The sequence below is a fragment of the Daktulosphaira vitifoliae genome, unplaced genomic scaffold (assembly GCF_025091365.1).
Source record: "Daktulosphaira vitifoliae isolate Bord-2020 unplaced genomic scaffold, ASM2509136v1 Scaffold_5, whole genome shotgun sequence".
Classification (NCBI taxonomy): Eukaryota; Metazoa; Arthropoda; class Insecta; order Hemiptera; family Phylloxeridae; genus Daktulosphaira; species Daktulosphaira vitifoliae.
The window spans coordinates 9,602,102-9,626,555 of NW_026099576.1; the positions used below are offsets into that span (position 1 = coordinate 9,602,102).

Below are 24,454 nucleotides of genomic sequence, written 5' to 3' on the forward strand. Positions count from 1 at the left end.
ATGAACACAGAGAATATATATAGTGAATGTATTAGATATTTTTAAGAAATATTATCTAAAGCAAATCTTTTGTGGATGCTCCTTAATAAAGATCAAAGTTCACTTGATCTGTATTTAAGTAAACAATTTAAAATGTCTTATTTATCTCTAGATAAGCATAAAAATAGTTCAAATCTAATAAATCACTGAAAGAAAAACGTTAATAATATTACAAAAGATATTATCAATATAGAGCCCAAGAAAGTTTTTTGTTGATTAAACAATAATTTTTTCAAGAGAATAGATAAATTTTCAAACGAACAATAACATAATTGTATTAAAAAAAATATTAATTAAAAAAACAAAAATAGTTGGCCATTTCTTTTACTTCAAAAGTTTAAGGTATTAAATTTTTGTTTTTTAAATTTGTAAATGATATTTCTTAACATGTTTTGTATTTTTGACTATTAAAAGGCTTAACTGTTTAAAAAATTATAATAAAATGACAAATTACTTCTTACAGTACCAAAAGTTAAAGGACGTGCAGAAACAAAATTGGCAAACTCATTATTCAATTAATAATATAATTGTTTGATAATTCATATGGTTGAGATTTGTATTTAGTTGAGTTATAAGAACAAAATTAATTTTCAAATGTTTGCGCCATTAGAAGGCAATATTCTCCTACAAAACAAATCATTTGTTTTTTACTCTTTATTCAAATTTCGTGCGTAATTTTTTTGAGTTTCTTATTAATACCTATTATTTTTTATGTATATATAGAAATATATAAAGAGTACTCAACAACACAAATTTCACTACAGAGTACTATAATATTATTTTAAATATTTAAACAAAGTATGTCAAGCTATAAAGTTGAAATTCAACAAATTTCATATAAAATAATCACTTGGTAAACATTTCTTTGACAACTTTGTATAAATTCTTCGTTAAACATAAACAGCTTATAACGAGTAGAAAATTAATTACCTACGTTTACATTTAGCCATCTAGTTTTAAAATCCATGCATATTTTATTGTCTTTAGTCTTGTAACACATTTTTGAAATATCAAATGTAAAAAATTACCAAAAATTTTAAACTATAAAAAACTATGTCTTTTTCTTCCTCGCCTTAATCCCAACTACTTAGAGTCGGCCACCCTTATCCAAAACTTCCACTTGACACGATCTCCCAAAACATCTACGCTCATATCTGCTGTCCTCATATCGTATTCAATAGCATCCCTCCATCTCTTTTTTGTACTTCATCTACCTCTTCTTCCTTCAACATTCATTGATGCAATTTTTTTTACGGCTTCCGATTCTACTCTCCTCATAACATGACCAAACCATCCAAGTCTATTTTCTCTCATCTTATCCACGATTGACGCTACACCTATACTCCCTCTTATATGCTCATTTCTTATCCTATCTTCTCTAGTCACTCCACTCATCCATCTAACCATTCTCATCTCTGCTCTACTTTCTTATCAACCGCCTAAATTTTGAACCATACATCATAGCTGGCCTCACTACAGACTTGTAGAATTTACCTTTCAACCTCATTGCAATTCTTTTATCGCATAATACGCCAGACGCTTCTCTCCAATTCAACCACCCACACTTAATTCTGTGTCTTACATCCTCGTCAATACTCAACACTCATTTGCACAACTCACCCTAAATACTTAAAACTCTCCACCTCTCCAATCACGTCCTCGCCTATTGTCACTGACCTCTTCATTTCACCTACCTCGTGTTCTCCTTTATATATATTAAGATATATTTATATCTTTATATCTCTAACTCGTACTCTATATACTCGGTCTTACTTCTACTTATTCTAAAACCCTTTTTGACAAGAGCTGATCTCCACACCTCTAGCTGTAAACTGTAAAAAACTATGTACTACTAAAAATTAATTACGAAATTTCAGTGATATTATACTACTTAAGAAACTAAAATATATAATATAAAGTTATTATAACTTTAGCCACATATAAATTGTAAAAATTAAACTGCACTTGTATAATTTATAAAAGTAAACCAAAATATTTTTCCAATAAAATAAATGTTTAAAGAAAAAACCCAAGAAGTATTACATTCACTGCATAAAGCTGTCCTTTAATTTTATTTTTTATTATGTATAGAAAACTTTATTAATGAATCCAAGTTTATGAAGTATTTAAGTAATTTTTGTCTTATCTATAAAATTCAATTCAAATGTTCCTCGAGAAGAAATCTGTATTTATATCACTTTGTTTTAGGTTATACTTATTTTATGTTTACACTGAAAAATAAAACTCCAACTACCTTTTCTCTGTAATTATAACCTATCGCCATAAATATTGAATATATGCATCAAGTTTTGAGTTATAAGAAACATTTGTAACTTTAAAGAAGGACATAAAAATAAGGATATAAAATACTTTATTTCGATGCTAAATTTGTAAATATGACACAATACTTAAAATAAATTTTATTTGGGACTTATTCCTGTCAAACTAAAATGTATGCTTTGAATTGTATGTAATGAGTTAATTACATTACAGTAATCTTGTAAGTATCGAGTTATTACAAGTACAAGAATACTAACTCTTCTTTTTTTGTACAGTTTAAAACTTTAAGCAATTATATTGATTAATGATCATATATAATATCTGAGTTTAACATAGTTTCTAATGTATAAATTGCTGACAATAACTATCTCTACCTGAATAAAAAATCAGATAATACTTAACGTCTAAAAAACGTGTTCAAAACTATTTAATTGTTAAATCTATAATTTATTAAGTTTAAAATTAAGATTTAAATTTTTCAAAATTAAAAAAAATTAATAACAAATTATTTAGATTTTCAGTTGTAAATATTTATGTGATATAATTAATTTTGTGCATTTAATATAAAATAATACAGTGCAATGTAATTAATTTAAATTGTAATAATACAAAATAAAGTTTGTAAATAATAGATACATTTACAAAATCATTTGTCATAGTGAGCAGAAATACTCAGAGATCTTTGTAAAGTTTCTATCGTCACAAATAACTCATGATTTATGTAAATATATAGAATAAGAACAAATCTTGAAATCGCTGAAACGTCTTTTGATGTTTTAACAATGAAAATGATATCTTAACTAATTACTAGAACGAATACGTATGGAATTCGTTGGTTTCGAATGTTACTTGTACAATTTATTTTCCTGAAAATTTTACACATTGTACTCATGAGTTATTTTTAATTACACCCCCTACTTACTTAATTATATTATACAGAATGCTTAATTTATTGTTGATCACTAAATTTCTTCAAAAATAATAATAATAATTTTAAGAATTAATTGTTTTGGCTTATTTTAGTAATATTTATTTCTCAAATTTAAATGATTTAATTTACAGTAAATTGCAAACAATTGTGGAACATAAACATTCATCGAACAATACCTAATATTGGCCATTTATCTAATAGAGCAATAGAATCCGTTTGATAAACGTATACATTCGACAAACGAACGATTCAAAAATAGGCCCCCTGATCAATATTACCCTAGATACTGTTTAAACTGATTTAAAATACTATTTTAATAATTAATAACAATTATTTATCAGATTGATATTGAAATTTAAATTAAAATAAATGTTCAATGTTTAAATAGATTGAGGTAAGGAAAGGTAAGTTGACGAATAGAAAAATATAAGGAATTTAATATTTCTCAAAATCAATCACAAATAGCAACACATTATTATTAAATTTAAAGCTTCTTGAGGTATACTTAATTATTTACTGATACTAACACACGTGGGCGTACGTTAATTTTAGTTCTGGTTAAAAATTCATATTCAATGTGTTTTGAAGTAATTTTTGAACAATAATTTAGGAATAAATAACTAGAATAAATTTTTCGATCTTCTCTCTCGAGTATTCTAAATGTAATACCAGTGCTCGAATTGGGGGGGGGGGGCGCAGGGGGACGTAGCTTCTCTACTTTTTTTAAAATTTTTTTGCGCACCCCAACTACTTTTTTTTATTGGGACGGGAGGACGGTGGAAAATACCACCTCTTTTTTTTTTTTTAAATATTAGTATGATAATGAAATATGATTTATTAATAAATACTAAATAAAGTAATGAGTAAAAAAAAAAAAAAATGTCTTCAAAATACTAGGGACGCAGTTTTCAAATTGTTAAGTTGAGCTCCCCTACTTATTTTTGGCCAATTCGAGCACTGTGTAATACTTATTAGTATTACTTCGTAAGACACCCATTTCTTTAATAATAGTTTTGGTTATAGGTTTAACTATCGTTTTACCCTATAGTCGGGGAAAAATGAAAAAAATAATAGAAAATAAACATAAATTTTTATAAAATATATATTTTATCTCTTAGATTGAAAGAAAAATATGTATTAGGCAAGATGTTCATTCAAGTACTACTACAAATTTCAGAATGGTCAAAAGTTAGAAAAAATCATAAAAACCTAAACTAGTAATGTTACGCCACCATACTCTATTTTATATTAAACATAATATAATTTCTTTTTTTCAGAAGTTAATACTATCCTATGATTGTATATACAACTCCCAGAAATGTGTCGGGTAGGTGATAACAGGACCTAGGTAATATAATTTTTAGCTGTATTAATTATTTAATTAAAAAATATATGAATACAGATACTTGTGCCAGTTATTATTTAATTGTATTAGTATACAAATTGTTTTTGGTAATTTGTTAAGGGATAGTAATACTTATCAGATTAGCATTTATTTTCTATGAATTATATCATTAAAAAAAATAAAAACTTGTTATACATCCAAAAGATCATAATTACTTTTATATTAAACTCTCACTTATTATTTATTTGATTAAGCTGTACTACACACAAAAAGTCAATGCGGGAATAATTCTATTTAAAGAAAATTATTAAAATACGACAGATGTTTAATTATAAATATCGGTGATATTATTTTTAAATACAAAGCAGATAAATATGTGTTTATTAATACTTCTTCGAATTATATTTAGTACAAAAACATTACAATAATAGTTATTTTAATAATTTTTTAAGTATTTTCATTAAAACTTGTAAAATTTAGTTTTTTATTATTTTATGTAATTTTATACACTTTAGATACGACTTAAAAAGGAACAATAGATCAATTAGATAAGTTATTAAAGTATCTGGGATGGAAAAATTTAAATGATGTATACTATATAAAATATCTGATTAAAAATATTACCTTCAAAATCTGATACACTTACACTATCTTTTAAAGTATATCAAAAGATACGAGTCTTGACTGTATATTTTGAATGCACTTATGTAAAAGTTATAGTTAATCTTTTTTCAGTTATAAACAATGTCTTAATAAATGGAAGCATTTATAGTGAAGAACTCATAAACATAATATCTTTAAATTTAAAGCGTCAATGGTACGCTTTAGATTTATTACATCATACTGTTGTAATAGGTTCTATACATAAAAACACTATTTTTTTCTCTTCTCTTTCATCTATCAACACACACAAAGATATTATTTTATTACACAATATTTTTCACAACAAATACAAAACACAATCAATATTTTATATAATATATAATCACATATTATATATATATATATGGCTGTGATTATATATAATATAATGTGCCAAGCACATTTTTGACACGATCACGTCATACGCATCCGCTCTTTTCACTGCACGTGCACCCATCAACAATCAAATGTTACTATTTATTATTCTCAGTTAAAGAACTCTTTTTTTTTTCACTGTATAAAATGCCTAAAAAAATGTGAAGCAATATGAAAATTAATTATATTGTTTTATTACCAATAACTGTTTGGCTTTGCGTTTCTATCATCATTCTACAAACCTTATCTGCTCGCCTAAATAATAACCAAAAACCCAGGTAAGAATATTCAAACTTAGTCTGTAAATTGATACTGATAAGTATAGACCGTCGTACAACACACCCCGAGTGAAACACCAAGGATAATTCTTCATATTCAATACTCTTTTCACTATATAGTATTGAAATACTCCACCTTTCCCCTATATTTTTGGTTTATGACAATATACCATGGGCTACTTTTAGAAAAAACTATAAGTATCACTACATGATAAGTCCTTTATTATAGTGTATAGAAAATATTCTTGACAAATTGAATGATCCAGGTATATCATATAATAATATATCTACAAACTTTTGTACATATGATATTGTATATTTATTTTTTGAAGGCATAATAAAAAATTTACAATCTGAAACTGAGCTATTTTGTGAATTTGTACCATATAATACGAATGAGTTATAGAATAAATAGGTTTAAGAATATAATGCTAATATTGACCAAGGCATAAAGTTAATATTTTTCAAATTTTTAACCAGAAAAATTAATGATTATATCAAGACAGTAATTATAGAAAAGTATTTTCAACTGAGATTTAAATTTGATCCAATCACCGAAGAAACGTTAGTACCAACATCGGAGGAGCTAATTGAACTAGGTATTAAAAATAAAAAAATTATAATAAAAAATATCTTAATTCATATTTTATATATAATAATAGTCCTATACTTTTTTTATAAATCTAGAATTAGAATTTAAAGCTCCAGGTGAAGAATCCCCAACGCTAATACAAATAGAAACTAATTAAATGTTGTAATAAAATAATTTTTGTTCTATAATTAATTACAATTTATATTATTACTTTGTAAATCTATAAACTATTATTAAAATGAAAACATAACATGATTTGATTATTTTTGAAAAAGTTATGATAGTTTTAACTATAAAAAAGTAAAAAAATATTTAAAAATCGTAATTTTTGGGGGGATTTGCCCCATTTAGAAGGAACGAAGGACATTTTTTCAATTTTTAAAGGCTGTGTCTTCAACTAAATATAATTTGTAATCTTTTGACGTATCGTTAAAAGAAAAGTAGGGTAAGAGCTGAAAAAAAGTGGTGACAGACATGAAAAAAAGAACGCATCACAGTAAAGTCAATACCTTCTCAGCTTCGCATCGAAGCAAAAATAAAAATTTGTTATACACCCAAAAGATCAAATTTATTTTTATAATATATTAAACTCTCACTTATCATTTATTTGATTAACTTGTATGGTAATTTTTATGTATTATACACGAAAAGTCAACGCGGCATTAATTCTATTTAAAGAAAATTATTATAAGACCTCAGATGTTTATTAATAAATGTTGCTGTTATAATTTATAAATGCAGAACATAATAAATACGTGTCTTTTAAAACTTCGTCAAATTATATTTTGTATAATAAATATCGATAATAATTATTTTTTAAATGTTTTCATTAAATTTTATTAAGTTTAGTTTTTTATTATTTTATGTGATTTTACATACAAAAGCATATACGACTTCAAAAAAAACAATAGATCAATTAGATAAGTTATTAAAGTATCCGGGATGGAAAAATTCAAATGATGTATACTCTATAAAATATCGCAGTAAAAAATTTTATTTTGAAAATCTGATTAAAATACCTACAAATTGCTCTATAGGTAGTCAAAAGATACGAGCCTTATCTATATATCTTGGATGCACATATGCAAAAGTTATGGTTAATCTTTTTACAGTTATCAACAATGCCTTAATAAATGGAAGCATTTATATCGAAGAACTCTTATATATAATAGCTCTATTAATTGTTCCAATTGCAACATTTATAAAAGGTGCCGTGGACGCTTTAGATTTATTACAGGAAAAACCATGGGATACTTTTAAAGGTATGTGTAAATATATCTACATGACGAGTCCTTTATCAAAGAAAGTAGGAAATATCTTTGACAAATTAAATGATCTAATTCTATCATATGATTATAAATCTACAAACTTTTGCTCATTTGGTATTGTATATTCATTTTCTAAAAGCATAATAAACAATTTACAATATGAAACTGAGCCATTTTGTGAATTTGTACCTTATGATAAAAATGAGTTATGGAATAAATGGATTCAAGAATATAATGCTATTATTAACCAAGGCGTAAAATTAATATTTTTCACATTTTTAACCAAAAAAATTAAAGATTATATCAAGATCGTAATTATAGAAAAGTATTTTAAACTGGGATTTAAATTTGATCCACTCACCGAAGAAACGTTTGTACCAACACCGGAGGAGCTAATTGAACTAGGTATTTAGAATAAAAAATGCTAATTAAAGCTATCTTAATTAATGTTAATAATAGTCTTATAAATTTTTTGATAAATCTAGAATTGGAATTTAAAGCAATATATGAAGAACCTCCAATGTCAAAACAAATATAAAATCATTAAATATTGTAATAATATAAATTTTATACTACATTTATATTATATAATTAATTCCAATTTATTTTATTACTTTTTAAATTTATAAATTATTATTACAACATAAAAATGAATGGTGAATCATACAATTATTTATTGATTTTACATGGAAAAGTTTAATACGATATATATATATATATATTAACATTTATAAAAATTTTAAATACAAGAAGTTTAATACTTGAGAATCTTGGTCAAAACAGTGAATCGGAAGCGCTACCTGATGTCTGCCCAAATATTGTCCCTATCTCCTTAAATGAGTTTTATTTACTTGAAGGGGACACAGGCAATCGTGTACCTTAGTTACAAGAGATAGATTATATGATAAAGTTAGATTGTTGTTTTATGTCAACGACAAAGTAAAGTCATATTTTAGATGTTCAGTAAATATACGTTATATGCAGTGCTCGAATTGGCCAAAAATAATTAGAGCTCAACTTAACAATTTGAAAACTGCGTCCCTAGCATTTTGAAGACCTTTTTTTTTTTTTTTACTCATTACTTTATTTAGTATTTATTAATAAATTATATTTCATTATCATACTACTATTTAAAAAAAAAAAAAAAGTGGTGGTATTTTACACCGTCCTCATAAAAAAAAGTAGAGAAGCTACGTCCCCCTGCGCACCCCCCCAATTCGAGCACGGTTATATGTAATGTACAATACGTCTGACCTGAACTCTAGTACAGTTGGTTAGTAGGTATATCCAAGTGAGATGCAGTTGATTATCTATGATGACAATTGGCGATAGACGAGTGTTGAATAAAACTAGTTAAGTTATTAATAATATAAATAAGACGAAGGTAATAGCATTAAAAACTATGTCTATAAGGGCTACTCAAACACAACTGCCCTTTGTTAGCTCGACGTCAGTAGCTCCGAGCTACAGACGAATAAAATTGTCGCATCAACATCTTCCTCTATGCTAAATAATATGTATTACGAATTCAGTAAATGAAAATTAAAAGCGTATAATATAAGTGGTGACAACATAATAATAAGTGTTCTTACATTGTAAGAATTCCTCAAAATTATTTTTATACAATTAAATCAACAATGGTATAAAGTAAGTTAAATGTTAACATATTGCAGTACAATTTATAGATTAAATATTTGAGGTAGTTTGAAAATCTATTAACTTTAAATACAAATAAATTATATGATTTAAATGACAGTATTGTACAAAACTTAAAAAATACTAATATTTGAATTTAGTATTATATTTATGTTACCAGTATATAGTTTTACGATTAATTAGAAACATTTTATTCTTGCTTAAACAATCATAGAATTTTTGTTTTCATATTCAAAAAGTCAAATAAAAAGGAGTGTAGCATAGTTGGTACAAATATAGATGATTAAAAAAATGTTTTAATGCGAAACTATTAATTTTTTGTTCAAATAGTACATTTTAAAGTCATAAATTTTATTTAAAAAATATCGCCGGGACGTTTATTCTTTTTTCATAATTTAGTACATTTTAAAAGCTATAATTTGATATAAGATAGAAGAAAGCAGACGTACCAGAACATTTTTAATAAAATAATTTTTTGTAAAAATTATGACATTTTACTTTGATAACTAATTTCTTATAATAGAACAATCGTAACAAAATTTTTCTTTTTTTAATATTGTAGTTTACTTTAAATGCATTAATTTTATATAGGTTAAACATTTTCAGACATTCTAATACATTATAATACTTGAATTTAAAAAAAATTGTTTTTCTACATTTTAGCCATAATAAATAAAACTGAATTAAAATCGGGTTCTTTTGACACATATAGACCAACAAAATATATTGAGATTTTAAAAAGTTTAGAAAATATTAGTTTTACTATGATGTGTTTTTTTTATTTCTGTCTATGAAGTGTCCATGTCTGTTCACTTCAAAAGCTTTAATTTGATAAAATTTAAAAGTTGTTAATCGTGTCGGAACATTTTCAATAATTGAATAGAAAAAAATGATTTGAAATGCGTGGGTGACCGCTTTAAACCCTTTTTGTACTTAGGTTTTTCTTTGAATTTTCATAAAAAAAATACCAAAAAAAAATTATTATCTTTAGTTTATTTGGTTAAAATTTTATTAGTATCAATATTTATATAAAGTTATTGCCGTTTTAAAATACAAAAAAATAATGTTGAAAATTCTATTTTTTTAAATATTTAAAATTGTTGGAATTTTTTTAAATTTTAGGTGTTTATAGAGTTCACTGAATTAAAAATGTTTTTTTTTTAATGCATTAACCAATAAAGTCGAAAGAGAAAAAGCTGAGAATTTTTGTGAACAAATATAAAAAAAAATACATCATAGTAAAACCAATGTCTTCTTAGCTTTATCATCAAAGCTAAAATGTGATTAGTACATGTCAATTTAATAATACACAAGTAAGGTATAAATTTTATAAGTTGCTGGCTTGTTAAAAAAAAATGTTGAAAAGAGAGCCGTTTAAAAACTAATCAATTTATACAGCACTCAAAGAAAACATTTTGCTAAAATAAAAACGTTTCTCGGAACAATTTGTTGATAAATCTAATAATAAACTAAACACAAAGTGACTCATTGTTATTTCTTAAATTTAATTTCTTATTGGCTTAATTAATTTTTTGTATAAAATATTGCACATTATTGAGCAAAATCAAACTATGTTCACTAAATTCATTTTTATACCAATGCAGCAAACTTCATGAAGAAAATCTCCTCGATTTTATTATTTCTGCAATATTTTAATATAAAATATTGAATATTATCCAATTTTTTATGCTGTCAAATACTTATTGGATTAATAACGTTCATTGCATTAGTGGTCTAGAACTTTTTTGTTTCTCGATCTTGCGGTTAAAGAATCACCAAATAAAAAAAATCACATCTAGAGACACCACATCATTGTGACAAGTCTGCACATAGCCGATGATGCAAATTATTAGTATCATTTTTTGAAATCTCAAACACTGCTGATTACATTTAATACTTTAAATAGTTTCAATATATTGAGGATCTAGAAATAAATAAACATAACCGAAATTGGAAGTTTTCGATTAATAGTCTATTACAACCATTATATTGGTTATAATAATAATAATATATTATTATTATAAAATATATTATTTTGTATTTTATACATTGCAATATATAAAATAATTTTAGAGTAAAAATGATGCGTCATTAATTATATTGGAAGACATATTTTTTTTAAAAGAAATATAATTTTTCTCATCAGCTTAAATGGAAAATTAAAATTTAGTTTCGCTCTATTAAAAAGTGAGAAATTGATTGATAAGTCTCTTTAATCCTACACCTGTAATAATATACACATTATATCATTATTGTTACAATGTAATATTTAACATTTTAATTAATAAATCAAATGATATAACATGTATTAAAATATAACAATAAGCTACATATATAATTTTGAATGTTTAAAAATATTCTAAATTCATTTTGTATAAAAAACATATATTAATTATATAAAAAAAAACAGAAAATAATAAACAATATGTAATAGTATTGAGTTTTACATAAAGTAATAAATAATGTGTAAAATATTATGAAACAAACGGTAGAACATTATGAAATGTTGATCATTATTGACAAAAATGTAATAAATTACAGCAAAACGATTAATAAGAAATAATGGTAGCATCGGTGATCACTTCTTGCCTTTAAAAATACCATCAAACTAAATATAAAAAGTCCAAAATAATGAGCATTCTAGCCCAGATGTTACTCAGATGGTAGTCAGAATGCTCTCACTTCACTCACTTGACCAGTCTCACTCACTTAGTCGTTTTCAAATCACACTTCGTTTTGAACTCATCAAAAATACTCGAAAAAAATGATCCACCACGTTCATATTGCAATTTCGTAAGAAAAAGTAACGTTTATATATTTTACAATGTTTATTGGAAACATCAAAATAAGAAAATATTAATTTTCAAAAATATAAAATATTTAGAACTAAGTTTTATGACTATATAGTTTAAGTAGGGATAACAAAAAATCAAGTGATTATCAATAATAAAAAATATAAGTAAATTTAATAAATCAATATTGTTTGTACGGATTTAGTTGAAAGAATTATATCATTGATACGTGTCTATTTCAAGAGTTAAGTAGGAGTTTCATATAGAGCCACCATACTAATCTGAGTAGACACACCAGGTAATTCAACCCAACTAGCATTTATAACTGTCAATACTCGTAGCATTATTGATACTAAAGAGGGTGACAATTAATTACAGATAATTTAATTTTAATAAATAAATATCATTTCATTACTCTATCATATTTTTTATTTTTCTAACCAACCCTCGTACTTATACCCCGATAAATAATATCAAAACATCAAGATAGTAACTCCACAACCCACCTCATTATTTTTATTTTCTTTCATTTTAAATTTCTACAACCCCTCGATTTTTGTATGAGAAAAATTAATTTTTTCTTACAGTATAATATATTTAATGACTTCAATATTTTAAAAAATATTTGATTTTTTAATCCTCACAGATCGAATACTCTATTTGTTTTTATTTTCATCAATAATAACTTCAATTTTATTTGATTAACTTTCACATATTTAGCGCTTAATGATATATTATTACGGACTAACCACCCGTCCAAGAGTATAAATGATTAAGAAACCTCCTTCTTTGGGGGGGGCCCTAAATGGTTTAATAAAAGGCGTATATAAAAAAATGATATTTATTATCTATTTAATACCTTAAATTCCTTACTTACCCGAAAAAAGCTTTTTTCCAAATAAGTAAAAACAAGGTTACATTTATTAAAATTCTTTTACAATTAAAGTAACTAATCAAGTGATTTGGTAAACTACAGTATAAATTCTATAGGGTTTTTTTTATAGTTTTACACTTCACTTAACATCATAGTACTTATGATTGACTGAAGATTTACATATAATGTTGGCAAAGGACACACAATAAGTATTTTAAGTTACTCCACTAAAAAATTTAGTTACATATATTACACAATATTTCGTATTATTCAACTATAAATAAATTATTGGGTGTATATATGACTTTAAAAAAATGAAATTTATATATTCTAACTTAAACTATCACTTATTACTTTTCTATTTACCGTTCTACAATTTAAGTAGATGACTACATTTTCCAAAATGAATCTCATTGAAATTGGCAACATTTTATTCTCTTTTGGCAAGGTTTTTTTTTTTTTTTAGTAAGTGTTATAGTCAATGATGTGTGTATCCTTCACCCAAAATAATGTTTGGCTCAGGACTGCCAAGATAGAAATGTTTAAATGTATATATGTTCAATGTACTCGTGAAATGATGTCGATGTTTACTTAAGGTCCAAATGAAATATCAGAACCTATCCATTTCCCAAAAAATAAACTCAACTGATCAATTTTACAAAAACGTAATGGAATAAAAGAAACTATAACATTAAACTTCTGTTTGAATGAGTTTTAGTCTAGATATTCCGCCATTCCGTCGTCATAATTTACAAATGCTTATTGAAGTCGAATAAATGTATTTCTGTCACCAAAACTCCTAAAATTAATTGAATTCTACTTCAACTTGAAAGTACCTTGTTTTGATGATACACAGTATTAGGTTGTTTATGTGAGATCTAACAGCAAATTGAGCCAATACACAGTTGAGCATGAAAGTTCTATTCACCACAGGCATATTGAAAAGCAAAGAAAAATAATGTTGAAAATTAAATAAGTTTTTTTAATCAAATTTTCAGCAGTTTTTACTGTTTCAGCCGTTTTATGAAAATGTCAGATAATTGATTTTGTTATTAATTATGAAATATGAAGTCAAAAGTTGTGAACAACATTTACATTACATAAAATATAGAACTTAACATTAAAAATCTAAACCAGTGTGAAAACATCTTAAGAAATTGTTTTATTAATACATAATTTTAATGGAAGTATCGAAATAACTATATTTTTAAACGTTCTGAACAATATTAAACGCAAAAAATCGTACTTGCTTCTACTGTACCCATTTAATCGTATAAACAATATTAATGTAACATTATAATGTTGCAATTTAATAATGATTAACCTAATTATGTTGGACAAGCTTATTAAAAATATATATATACAGACTGATTTTTCATCATTAACCAGTGTATCTAAAGTTAAATATTACACTGATAATTTTATTTTTAATTTCTTTTAGTTATATGTATCAATTTAACAATCATGAATTTTTTTATTAATCTCTTAAACATTATATTATAAAGGTGACAATTTTATTATTACGAATGATAACATTCAAATTAAACAAAGCATGTAAAATAAATAATGATCTGATTAATAAATATACTGTTTAATGACATATATTGAGCCAGTGTTTTGGAAGTTATTAGCAATATAAAATAATAATCTAAATATATAAAAGTTAATACTTAATAAGTAAGTAAAGTAAGGCAGGAGGTGAGGTGCGAATTTTGTTATTTTTATTACAAGGCAACATTTTTAGGCTCCGCACTCCTCCTAGATATATAACGTTAATAACTACTGAAATACTGATCCAAAATATGTTATAGACCAGTCATTTTCTTAATTAAATTATTATCTTATAAATAAACTAGTTAAATATAAATGTTGCTATTATAAAAAAACTTAACACCCTATTATGTATAAAAGATAAACATAAAAATTTCTCATGATTGATAAATGAAGAAAACATGTAAGTAAACAAAATCAATAGTAAAACTGTAATATAATATTTATTTTTCGTTTAATTGATACTTAAATATACAATATCAATGGAACAATTAATTTATTTTTCGATTGAATATTTTTTTATAAAAATTTAATTTAGATTGTAACTAGTATTTTTTTTATGATGCCTCTCTAAAAGTTTTTAAATTATATGTCACATTTTAATGCTAACAAAAATCCGCGATAATTATACGAAAACTTAAACAAAGGAACCCTCAGATTTCAAAGTTCATAATAACATTATGTATAAAAGGTCGTAAGAATAAATTATATAATCAAACGGACTTCTGTTTAATAAGTAAACTGTGTATCAGCTGAAGAACTTAACCTTGGAAATCATAAACGTCGGGTGTTCTTTTCAAATGCTTCGAGTGAATAACGACCACAACATTCTACTTGGTAGTAGACACTTCTTATGTTGCTTTGACATGAACGAAACTTTTACACTTACTTTATATTAACTAAAGAGAATAAAGCCCAAAGGTATTGTATACAACAAAAAGAACAATCTAAATCCTTTATTTTTTATCTGAATAGCATATTGTTTTATAAACTTTCGTTGGATAGATTCAAAAGAACTAATTAATCAAATGCAAATAAACAGATAATTAATTTTTTAATTTTTAATATTATCCCATATTATATTCTGTAGACTTAGCTCTTTTTTGAGTATGCATTTATTATACTCATATCAAAAACAATTTTATGTTATCGTTTTTTATAATCTAATATGATAACTAGAAACAAAAAAAAATGTAAAATACTTGTGATTTAATATATACTAAGAAATAGATATGAATATTTTAATCTAAACCTCAACTGTGAAATATACAAGAACGTTTAATAATTAAACGTTCTTGTATATTTCACATAATTATGTCATAATTATTATGAAAAACAAATTTAAATTGAACAATTATTATAAAAGTATATATAATAATAATATAGTTACTTTTATATCTCCTATGTCGATAGACTTATATAGAGAAACGTAAGTTTAGTGTCTTGATATTTAATTAAACGTAATACGTTTAATTAAATTATCAATTATAGTGGAATTTGAATTCCAATAAAAATAATTATTTTTATATTCTTCTATGAATGAAATATTGTAAATTAATTCACAGTCAACATAAATAATGTCATAATATCAAACAAAGAAAATTAATTATCTAAAGAGTTATAGTTTAAAATACTTATAAAATCAAAATGTTCATTAATAGTTTTTACACTATATTAATATACAGAGTTTTAAAAGGTAAAATTTATATTTGATAATCTAATTGAATAATCGTTAATTCAAGTGAAAATTACACGCGAGTTATTCATAAGTCCATCAATTAAAACTATATAAATTGTTTTCAAAATTACTTTGAAGACAATATAATCATATGATAATGTATGCTCACAATTTGATACCGTACCGGAGGGAAATATTCAAAAAAGGTCTATTAATTAATAGATTAAGTTTGGAAGTATTTTACAAAGGAACGTTTTATAATGATTATTGAAGTATGTTGTAGATTAATTTTTTTTTTCATAGTATATCATCTAAACATTTGTTAAATGAAAAAGAAAAAACATTGTAAATTGAGATTTAAAAATTAAATTAATTTACTTTTAATAATCTATAATTTAAAAGTAAATTTAAATTAAATTTGACCACTACAGTTTAATAATAAAATCCATCATTAGTTATTTATCTATGACCAATAATTGTACTGTTGCTCATGGTTAAAAAGTTGGTCCTTTTAAATAGATTAACGGTAATCGCAAAATTAAAATATAATTTTTAATCATAATTATAATATAATGTCTTGCCACATGAGCCATACATATGACAATATCAGTCTTTAGTGTACTACGATTATTATAATTACGTTGTTTACGATAAAATAGCGTTCAAAAACATGTCAAGGCATTTAATCATCCGAATGAGTTCAATTAATTACAATTTAAACCCATGTCGTAAAAGATGATAACACATTTTTAGCCTGTTAGTTAAAATTTAAGTTAGTTATATTTTCTAATATAATATAAAATAATTACGAATTTTTTAACAGTCACGTTGTTTGCTCACCACTTTGGTCATCTCTTTTTGTTCATTGTTCTTTGTGCCATCGCGAATAAAAATTGTTTTCACTTAAAAATTTTTTAAATAGCCCACAATATATCACGATGAATTTTGCGTTAGTCTGAATTATGTGTTCGATTCCTGGTCGGTTATTACATCAATGAGTATAACGATAATTACGATAATCGTTTCAAATTGCTTTTAATTGTAATTACTTTTACCGTTTGTTAAATTTATTTTAAGTTCTCCGTACTTTGATAACAATAATCACTAACATAATAGAGAAACTTTGTAACTAAACCAAAGGTGTTTAAATTCAAGATTATTCACCTAAATGCCAACAGTTTAGTACTTGTTTACAAACGATGCCTTATCCAGAAGTGTGTTCGGACCTTTACATTTATTTTAACTTTTAATTTTTCCCGGAGCAAATTTGACTCAAAATGAAAGCGGCCTTATCTTGTTGCAAATTATACATTAACAGTATAAAAAGCCTTCAAAAGGCGTTATGATAGTATAAAAGAAAAAAGTTAGATAGTGAAATCATTATTATGGCACAAGTTCAGATGCGTTTGCGTATAGTGTGCTGTGTCTGTGTAAAATACTATGTGTTTTTTTTATTCATTTCTCAGGGAGAAAACTAAGACTTGGTAATTCGCCAAAAACCAATGATTCAATATAACTCTTCTCTTCATGGAACACCCCTATATACCTCACCACACACAGAACAAACCCACAGCCAACATCTTTAATCCTATCAGAATTTGATTATAAACCAAACACTTACCCGTTGAATGGGATAATAAAATCCCATAAACAACACTAACTCTAAAGGTTTAAAGTTAAAAACTTTAAAGCACGTTCTTCACGTCTATTAACTGTCTTGCATTACTAAATTTTAACAAAAAGGAAAAGAATTTTTCAAGTAATTCAATTAAATAATGATCATGATTTATCACAATAACACACAACGACAGCAGAGGAACTTACTAAGTTATTTTAGTAACTAATTAATATTTAACTTGGATACTAGAAATACACTGGTATTATACACATGCTATGTGTTGGTTTTAATTTAATAAAGCATTCATATATTTTACTTTCAAAATATAATAATAAAAAAATATGGTCAAAGCAAACTCAATGAACGTTTTGTCATAAAAGTTCTTTTTTTTTTTTTAATACGGAACCTTATCCATTTTATCTCAACCAAAACTTAACAATAATTCATATTTACTGATTCCAAACTTTTTTTCTGATGAATAAGAAAAACCATAGAATTAACTTTTGTCTTGAAGCAATAAAATATTTTCACAGTGAAAAGTTATTTTTTTAGAGAGCAGCTTCTTGAAAAGCAAATTTAAAAGCTTAATAAAAACCCGCTCATATAAATTTTTATATCCCTAAATACTGTGTGGATAATGTAATGAACTTAGTGAGGTTCAAAATTTTTACAGTGTATAAACTAACAATTCGATGGAAAAAATAAAAACTTTGAATTAACACTACAGAAACTGTAATAAGAAACAAAGTGTTATAAACTTTATTACAAAAATTATAATGGAAATAAAAATATTGTTTTATATTTGTACATATATATGGTATCATTTTAATTTATTAAATTATAATATGAAATATTTTTATTTTTTAGTTATTTTATAAATTTATATTTTTTAGTAATATTTAAAAGTAAATAAACTTAATTCATATACTTTCAATATTATTTATGTACTCAAATAATTATAATAATTTAAGTATCCGATTATTGTTAATTATAATAAGTATAAATGAAATTATTTCTTTAAAATACANTGTGTTTATTATACAAGTACTGTTCTATTTCAAGCAAGTGCCTCAATTTAAACATTGAAAAAATGTAGTATTCTTTAAGTAGAAGAATTATACTTTTCATTAGTTTAAATACCAATTACTTTAAAGGAAAATATTTTTTATACCATTAAATATCACCGAATGAATCTTTCATAATAAATATCAATTGAAATTTACATTGGATGAGGAAATGAAGTAAATATTAATTTCAACAATAAATGTAATATCAACAATTAATAAAATTTTATTTTTTAAATAATTTGTCAATATATTGTCAATTGTTTATTTTAATAATGACGGACAAATTGTTAGTAAAAGATTAAATTGTTGTTAAAAATTTATTAAAAATTTATTTAAAATAAATTAATATTATTTTGTTTCACCAATGTACAAATATACCAACATACAATAATCTAAAATTCATTTTTTAATTATTTTTTTTTACTTCTTCAAAATTAAAACGTAATTTTAATATTTTACCATTTTATGGTTGAATTTTTACTAATAAAAATGTGGAGACTACCTTAATATAATTACTTATTATGCATCAATTATACTGATAATAATAATAATTGCATGAAATCCTTTGTACTAATTATGGAAGATCTTTACAAAAAATAACTGCAATATTACCAATTCGAGCTCACTCATCTAAATTTTTTGTAAGAACTTTTTTCTGGTTTGGAAATGACGTAATTTCAGTTATTCCTAAAGTCCAATGGGTATAGATACACAATATATTATACAAATAATTAATTAGAACAACAAAGGTAAAGTTTATCAAACTATTTTTGACTTTTGATTCATCAAAACATTTCTAAGAATGAATACCACTTTGAATATGTCATAACTAAAATGTTATTCTAAAATTCTATATAACTTAAGTGAATACTTTCCAAACAACATAATGAATAAGATAAGACAGTAATTGCACCAGAGTACAAATTATTATTATTCAGCCTTATATGACGGAACTACATCTAGTATATTTACATATGTATATTCTTTTTTGTAAGTAAGTATGTTTATAACAAAATAAAATAGAAATTCTCAAGAGCGATTATTTTTTACTTTTGTATTTTATACCTCATCAAACGTAAACAAAAAGTTTATATTTATTGAAAATCTTCTATTTTCTGTGTTGTTGTGCAATGTTGTATTTGGGGAATGTATTGTTTATCTGTTGTATTTCTGAAAATCAATTTGTACGTATTATTAATGTTCGAATGAAATTGGCTTTTGTTTTTCAATAAAATTCTGCACACAAGCAATCAATAAATTTTTAGGAACACATTTTTCGTTAAATAACACAATGTCTGAATCTAACTCATGAATGTATTAATTTTGCCTATCTATTTTACCGTACTAATACTTATACGTTAGCAAGTCTTTTAGAAAGCTTTAAACCTCTTATAGTTCTGTACACCAGAGGTAAACTATATAGAGGTGATACTATTTTTTAAATGATTATTCAATGAGCTTTTCAAAAATAGTCTCTATTCAATTTCAAAAATAATTTTGACTTAGAATAGTTTACCTCTGATGTACAGATTTAAGACTCACAATTTTTAGTTAATGATCATAAATAGCATAAACCGTTTGTATTAACACTTGTTCGTTTAACACATCAATTCAATTTTTTCGTTTGATTTAACATAAAAACGTGTTAAAACTTTCTGGTGATTTTTTTCGTTTTGTTTGTTTGTAAATATTTTGTTTCGATAAACGTTGTTTAATGACTTTGGTATAAAAATACATTTTTATTTCATGTGTAAAAGAAAAATACAAAAATAAAAAATATATATATTTATATGGAATTACTCAATCTTTAAATGTCTGTACATACGTGTATACCTATAGGTATTACTATAATACAAATATTAATATTTCCTTTTCGTGGATTTATTAAAACAATGAATAGGGTTTTTTTTCTTTTTATATGCGAAATAGTTCACTTTTCTAACTATTAGGGAAAATTAAATTTTTACTCTCGTCTAGTAATTTAATAGAACTTAAATTTTCTTATAATATTTAAATTTTGATTAATTTTTATTTTAGATGTTAATATAAAAATATATATTTAAGATCATCAACATTTTTTCTAAAAAAACTTGTGAGTTTATACGAACATATATTCAATCATGACAACGTTAACATAACATAAAAGTGTGTATAACACCCAACAGACGTGCTTCACTTTAATGAGCTATCATTCCAAAATTCAATCTCGACATTACATAATCGAATTTACTCGATCGTTGATTTAGTTTTTAATCTTAATTAAAAGTCAACAAAGCTCGTCTTTAACTCATTATTCAGAAAATATGCATTTGTTTTGTATGCTAGAAATTATGTGGTTAGATTTTCTTACAGTCAAAAGTGGGACAGAAGAAAACTAGATCATGAAACGTTTTCATAATTTAAAAGATGAGATATATTAATTAAAACTATAAATAGTAATTATTATTCAAAGTTGCTTTCTTTTATATTCATCACCACTGGTATTCTTAACAGCTTTTTTAAATCTTAAAACATTATAACTGTACATTCTATTAACTCCCAAACTCTCATTTTTCATTTGTATTTATGACGAATACAAATCACTATTATAAACGGGTAGATTGAGTGAGCCTCCAAATACCTTTGTCATTGAGCTGGTTTAAATTATGTAAATGAGGTGCTGAGAAATGGGTAAAAATTAATTTTTTCTTCTAGAATGTTTACACTCAATACCGATGACATAATATATTTTATTAATGGAATTCTTCACATTTACATTGTATTACCATAACGTAATAAAAATCATCATTTTTAGTTACCTCTCTAAGATATAAATAATATTAGTTTCTAAAAAAAAAAGCAATATAATAATACTCTTAAATTTCTTTTAATGATCCTTAAACATTGTGTATGTGTGTATTGATCATTCTCGTGAAAAAAAACTTAATTCAGTCGCGTGGAGTATTTGATTTATGCATTGATAGTTAAACTTATGTATACTTAAAATGCACTTCTTTTCGTAAAATGAATCAGATATGATATGAATATTTATTATCAGATAAATATATAAAATATCAGATATGATATTTGAAAATCGTGTGATATCGTATTATACCAATGTCAAATATTTAATGTATTTAATTCTTTGTTGACATAAATCATTGCTTAGGGTAAAAATCCTTGAATTTGCAAAAAATTAAAATAAATTTAATATTCATGGGTTTAGAAAAAAACACTATCTAATTTCATTCTTTACAAATAGTTGGTTTTCACACTAAGCGATAAAATGATCTCACAACATTTAAGAGCATATTTAACACACCTGTGAACATTTAAAAATCATTAAATATCAGAGTATTCAGAAGAAGTTGAGATTTTATCAAAATTATTTAACGTTTGAAATTTGAACCAGTTGTCGACATTTTGTTTTATTTTGAGTGTTTCTTTGTTTCAATTAATTTATTTTACAGCTTCTTATAAACTAAAACTTTTCGATTAATTCAGTGCAGTGTGCGATAGTACTATATATACTTAGTTTTAATTTAGTTAACTGCTGTATATTAATGACATTATTTGTAATGGATGTTTTTGATACACCGCTATTAAATTGAAATATGATACTTTCTACACATTCTCAAATCACAAAGGATTAATTCGTCGGAAGACAAACGTATTTGTAGGGGTAGTCTTTCATACCAATCGTGTTGAGTTCAGAAGTTATTTTGAATCATTAAAGATGTGCTAGTTGTAAGTCATTCATCTAATTTATTCAACAAGACATGTTTTCTCTTCAATCATTTCTAAATGTGGTGATCACTAATTTTAAAATCTTTAAACTTTAATTACAAAGGAATCTAAAATTAAACATAGTGTGGTTCATGCTTTAATTTCTATATTAAATAATTAAATTATAAATAATATTATTCAATCTTTATCCCTTTTCAGTTATACACATTAATTTTAAAACTTTTAAAATCCTTCAAATTTTATTGTTTTAAGTATGTGATTGTTATATTTTTGAGCTTAGAATTCAATCCAAATCTGAATATTCGTAAAACTTAAAACCTCTCTAGTTTTACAGTTTAATAACATCATATTCTTTTAACGTTACAAAACTTGATATGTCAATTAGTTTACAACCCTATAAATATTATATAGATTTTATAATATATATTTTATTATTAGCTTCGATGCGAAGCTGAGAAGGTATTGGTTTTACTATATGTTTTTTATTTTTTTTTGTGTGTGTGTGTCTGTCGCCACTTTTTCTCANTTTTTTTTTTTTTTTTTTGTGTGTGTGTGTCTGTCGCCACTTTTTCTCAGCTCTTACCCTACGTTTCTTTCAATGATACGTCAAAAGATCACAAATCTTGACTAGACACTCAAAGACATTACCCTCAAAAATTGAAAAAATTTCCCTCGTTCCCCGTAAGTGGTGGAAATCTCCAAAAAAATTACAAATATAAACATACAACGTATCATCACAACAAGTTTTCAGTATTGTTATGGTTACTTGCCACAGATAATTTAACGTAAAATCTCAAAGTTTTAAATCTGCTAAGCTAAAGGAAAAAATAAAACATAGGTAATTTCATTTTAGTGATTTATTTTGTTATTGTGTGGTTCACAACTTATGCTTATGTCATATATTGTACGTAGAAACACTTACACTATAAATTATTTAATCTTATATTCCTAGTAATATTCAATAATGTTTTTGTGTAATTACGAAGCCTCACTATCAAATTGCACTATAGCAGAAATCATAAAGTTCTATTAGGAATTTATATGATTATTAAAAGCCAAATACAATATTTTAAATTCCTTTAAACTATATTATTTTATAAAAGTGAAAAAAATAGTATTTATGTATTAAAAGATCAAAAAACATAATCATTTCTTTAATTTTAATTAAATACTTTTTTAACTTTGTCATTATTTTTATTAACAATTCGAAAAGTTAAAGTTAAATTTATTAGTTTTTAAATATTTACTCAGTACAATAGTTGCCCCTTTTGACACGTATTATTAGTGATCCACAACAAAATTAATGACAAATAAAAAAATAATAATAATAAAATACTAAAATCTCATTTATTGAATATAATTTTTATGAATAAAAATCAATACCTTACGAGCTATATTGTTAGATCTAAACAAAAAAGTTTGATAATTAAATTAATCATTACGCTATGGGCTAAATGAAATAATGATGAATTTGCGTTTATGTTACTCAAAATAAGCGTTTTAACGATTCAGTATTAATTTATCAAACAATTTGGTTATACAATGTTAATTAAATTTCAAACGTTCATTTTCCATAAAAAAATTGTTAGTTATTAACGTAGTTTGTTAATTAGATTTCATTTTTTTTTTTAAGTAAATAAAGCAAGCGGCTTACTCCAATTTCATAGCTTGCAAAATCAGGTTTCCATATAATACAGTCAACCAAATCATATTATTCCTATTAAAGTGAAACGAACTTAACC

At 24.5% G+C, this 24,454-nt stretch overlaps 2 protein-coding genes across 4 annotated transcripts in view; one reads left to right on the plus strand and one right to left on the minus strand.

Moving 5' to 3' along the window:
• LOC126908307 (ras-related protein Rap-2c) overlaps nucleotides 1-24,454 on the minus strand; it is a 104,330-nt gene that overhangs the window by 75,002 nt on the left and 4,874 nt on the right. The window lies entirely within an intron of this gene.
• On the plus strand, nucleotides 7,353-8,355 carry LOC126908308 (uncharacterized). Its single transcript, XM_050690235.1, has 2 exons — nucleotides 7,353-8,155; nucleotides 8,236-8,355. Exons 1-2 carry the CDS (start codon nucleotides 7,576-7,578, stop codon nucleotides 8,286-8,288), a joined length of 633 nt encoding a protein of 210 aa, XP_050546192.1. The 5' UTR covers nucleotides 7,353-7,575; the 3' UTR covers nucleotides 8,289-8,355.